We start from the raw sequence: 4340 nt of genomic DNA on the forward strand, positions 1-4340 counted from the left end.
CTGGTCTTCCTTTCCTATCCTGTCTGGGGTCCAATGATAGGATACTGAGTAAGAGTGCCTGGGTCCAGACTCGGGGCCTCCTGCTTGGACTGACGTGGCCGGCAGCCTTTTCTAGATCTTCCTGGCCTCACAGTCCTCCTGCCCCAGTGGCCACTGAGAGGCTCGGCCAGGCTGGCACAGGAACAGTTAGTTTGGAGCAGCGGATTGGGCTGACGGGGAGCCACCGAGGGTGACTGGCACGCCTGAAGACAAGAAAGACTGCTTGATGTTTCCCAAGTTAGTGCGCGGGGGAGGGGTACGTGGGTAGGAAGCCATTTTCATGGAGGTGAGTCCTGTAGGTGAGCCCGAGAGACTGAGGTCAGGGCGACCCAGGAATGGCTGGCGAGCGCCTCCGTGCCAGTGCGGGGCCCTAAGGGCTGGACACAAGACGCTGTGCAAAGGGAAAGTGTGGCTGACCTTCTCCCCATCCACTACTTCTGACTGCAAGGATGTTCATTTGTAGAGTACTCCCCAGGCATTTCCAGACCCTGGAAGCTTTCTGAATCATAAAAGGTTCAACAGGACTAGGTGCCATGGTCAGGGCTCCTGGCTTTGACTTTCCAGTGGAAAGTTTCCAGTAAAGATGACCATGAAGTGACATCGGGCACAACTCCAAGGCTGACAGAAACCAAGTGCAGCGGCACCGAGAGCCCCAGCTGCGGCTGGGCATGGAAGTCCACCACTCAGCTGGAGGACACCAGGCTCCAACGAGGGGCTGCGTGAGCAGCATGACAGAGCCTGTCCCAGAAACCCCCTCTGACACCATTGGTGCCTCCATCCAGATGCTGAGGTGCAGCACAGGACCTGGGCTGAGCCACCACTGTTGCTCCTCTCAGGGCTGGGCCACGCAGGGTTCCGTGGGGAAGCAGCACCCAGAAGAGCCCCTCTCCCTGTTCAGGGCACGCCCACATCTGTGCCCGTTCTTCTGGGCAGGAATAGCCGGGGCTTGGTGGTGTGCTGTGGCTTGGTGTCTGCATTTTCCAGACCCCTTTCCTGTTGGCTTTTGCAGTCACTGAGCCCGACGACGCGGGCCTCCGATGGCTGGACGGTGTAAACACAGCACCGCGCTTGTCCTCGGCCCTCCTTCCCCTTCCCATACCCCCTTGTGCCCTAGATCTGCAAGCAAGGTAGACAGCAAGGGCAGAGCATTCCGAAAGAGCACTCCTGCCTTTCGGCTGCCATCCTCTGAACTTCAAGACCCTCAGTAGAGAATGTTCCTGGTGTGGATGCCTGGTTGACAAGATTCCTTTGCCTTTGGTAGCCTGCAGTCTAAAGAAGATGAGCCCGCCAGGCCCCCAGGGATGGAAAGGCCCCGTCAGGCTAATCGGACATTCCTTGCCCTGCACTCCATCCTTGGGAGGCTGGAGGGAAGCAGGGAGGAGGGTGGTGTCCTCCGAATGCCCCTGCAGGAGCTGGATTCTCCAGTCAGCTTTTGAAGCCAGTGGGTTTGATTAAGGAAGGTTTGGTTCCACAGAGAGCCCTTTGTTTCGCCAGGGTAGCTGCCAACAGATCGGGGAGGGGGAAACAACCCTGCCTCAGTATTTACTTTGTCTTACAGTGGTTTGAGTCCAGCTAATGACACCGGAGCCAAAAAGAAGAAAAGGAAACAGAAGAAGAAGAAAGAAAAAGGCAATGAGCTGGACTCAGCCCTGGACCAGCCTGTGAAGGTAACAAGGCAGCCTGTGTGCTGGTGACTGAGGGCGCTGTCTGCAGCCGAGAGTGTGGGGGTCAGTGTACAGGAGCCATTTAGATCGGCCATCTCCACTGGTATTACTTCAGGTTGGAAGAATTGGAGCCCTTTGCTGCTGTCCTCCGCTGCCCTAGACCGAGGGGATGAACCTCCTCTCCGTACCTTAACAGACACAGCAGGTTAGACACTTTTCCCACGCTAGGTGCCCGCCCCCCAGATTGTCCAGCTGCATCCTTGCATGTGGTGCTGTGCTCGATGCCTTGTGACAAGCACACAGGAACCAGCCCCTGGGGCCTAGAGCAGTGGGCTCAGCCTGTTCTTTCTGGAGCCCTCGCTGATCTTTTTCAGGAGGCCCTGTGTGTACTTGAGTGTCCTTTCCACGCCAGACTCTGTAGTGGAATCACAAGTCCCAAGAAAGCATCTTTTAAAAGAGCCTTTTATTTAGGTAGATGGGGTCCTTCTCAACGTTCGCCCCTGGGAAAGCTCAGCGCATACCCGTAACTCTCCTTTTAGAATTGCCTCCAAGGGAGCTTATGAGTTTGGCAGGAAATGCAATCTCATTTTATCATGTCACATGATGCTGTATGCCTCAAATCTCAGGCTTCAGTTTGAATCTCCTACCTTACTTAGATTGGTCTCCAAGTAATTTTTCATACTGTTTTCACTGTCAACCCTGCTATGAACTGAAATCAGCTTGCTGGCAGTGAGCTTGGGTTGAGTGTGGAAATGCTGCTGTGGGCCTCAAGGCACCCTGACCAAGCACTGTTAACTAAACCATGGCCATCTGCTTCTGTAAAGATGGACAGACTCCACAGGCCTGCGTGGTGGTCGTGTCCTGTCCTTCAGGGTCATATGAGTCTGCATCCACTCACGCCTGTGGGGTTAGTTTGGGCTTTATTATTACCTTCATAAGGACCCTTGGTGGCACAGTGGTTAAGTACTTCTAACCAAAAGGTTGGTGGTTGGAATCCACCGATGTCATGTGAGATACAGGCTTTTGATCTGTCCCCATAACTGATTCCTGCCAGAGAAAGCCCTTAGGGCAGCTCTGCGAGCTGCAGTGGACTCCGTGGAGCGTGAGAGCTGCCCTATGTTGGCAGGCACTTCCCTTGAACTCGCTGCCCTACCTTCAGCGTCTCTGCAGGGAACTGTAAAGCCGGGTTTCAGTGCCCACCGTCTTTCCATCTTGACTTCCAGCCCAAGCCCAGACTGTGGCTTGAGGGCTCTTTGCCTGCCCGGGGATCGGTATCAGATGATGCCGGTGGGGTCAGAGCTCTAGCCAGCATCAGGGGTTCACTCCCGAGTAAGAGATTCCAACAAGGCATTGTGTGCATGGCCATCTGGTATCATCAGAGGGTGCTGCAGTTCATCGTAGGGATTTTAGGGGGAAACGCATGAGGAAAATTAAAATCACAATCCAACTTCCAAGAACAAGGCAATATAATAATGGACAGTCTCCCTTTTCTTCAGAATCTAAATACAAATAATGCACGGGTGTTGAGTTTTTTTGCAATCTGTACCTGAGGCCTTAGTCTCCTGTGTGCACTTTGGGTCTTCTCTGTAGGGGTACCATATCTGCTTAAAGATGGTAGGTAGTTCCCAGAGGAAAAAGTGCAAATCATCAGTGTGTGAATAATGATTAAACTCACCAAAAAATGTAAAGCAAAACTTTCTCCTGGATTGGCAAGGGTTAGGATTTGGGATTGGCCAATGGTGAGGGTCTGAAGAAACAGGCCTGCTCACCTATCTGCGTATTAGGTTGTTTGTTAATAATCGCTTTCTAGCAAGTGTTTGCTCAGATGCGCACATTCCTCGACACATGTATTATATTCCCGTAAGGAGAAGCAGGAGCACAGGAAAGCCCACTGCAGCACTGCTTGTAAAACAACAACAAAACAAGCTCACTGCCCTCCAGTTGGTGCCGACTCGTAGCGACCCTGTCATATGGGTAGGACTGCCCCTGTGAGTTTTCCTTTTCAAATTTATTTCTTGTTTACGGTCATCTGGGCTGAGTAGGCTTTCAAGTGTGAGATGCTTTGATCTGGTGGGTTTCTTAAACAGTTTATTGGCATGGGATTCGCATACTCAGAGATTCTGTAGTTCCTCGCGTCAAGAAGGGTTGTGCAGGGAGTGCTGAGACCGAGCCCCGCCCCCTCCTGCGGGGCAGCTGGTGCTTTCCGCTGCGCCACCAGGGCTCCCCAGGGGACACCCATCTGCGTGTCCTGACATGGAAAGGCCTCTGGGAGGTGGGTGTAAAGTGGAGGTGTGAGGAGCACGAACACTCGCAGACTGTGCAGTTGTAGTTTTGAAAAGTGTGTGTGTGTACCTTGTAGTCTTGCATGCAAAAAAAGCCTGGAAGGATCTATGCCTCTGCCCACCCTATCTTCCAAAGTGCCAAAGTGAGGTGACAAGGATTATGTCGAAGAGGTAGGATTATATGCCTGGGGCTGCTAACCGCCAGGTCAGCAGTTAGAAACCTCCAGCCAGTACGAGGGCAGTGAGACTCTGCTCCAGAAGAGTTAGTCCTCAGACAAGCAAACGAAGAAACCAGGGACAGTCTTGGAATCCCATGGGGCAGTCATACCCTGCCCTGTGCAGGTGCTGTGCGTCC

The 4340-nt window shown here is 53.1% G+C and overlaps 1 protein-coding gene across 1 annotated transcript in view; it reads left to right on the forward strand.

The window, feature by feature from the left end:
* Positions 1 to 4340, forward strand: part of NMT1 (N-myristoyltransferase 1) — a 31405-nt gene that overhangs the window by 15727 nt on the left and 11338 nt on the right. Inside the window, exons 2-3 of the mRNA XM_045299468.1 lie at positions 1598 to 1706; positions 3569 to 3658. Coding sequence (XP_045155403.1) covers positions 1598 to 1706; positions 3569 to 3658 — 199 coding nt within the window. The remainder of the gene's footprint in view (positions 1 to 1597; positions 1707 to 3568; positions 3659 to 4340) is intronic.

The sequence above is a fragment of the Echinops telfairi genome, unplaced genomic scaffold (assembly GCF_000313985.2).
Source record: "Echinops telfairi isolate 266 unplaced genomic scaffold, ASM31398v2 ScPeMD7_7458;HRSCAF=8496, whole genome shotgun sequence".
Lineage (NCBI taxonomy): Eukaryota > Metazoa > Chordata > Mammalia > Afrosoricida > Tenrecidae > Echinops > Echinops telfairi.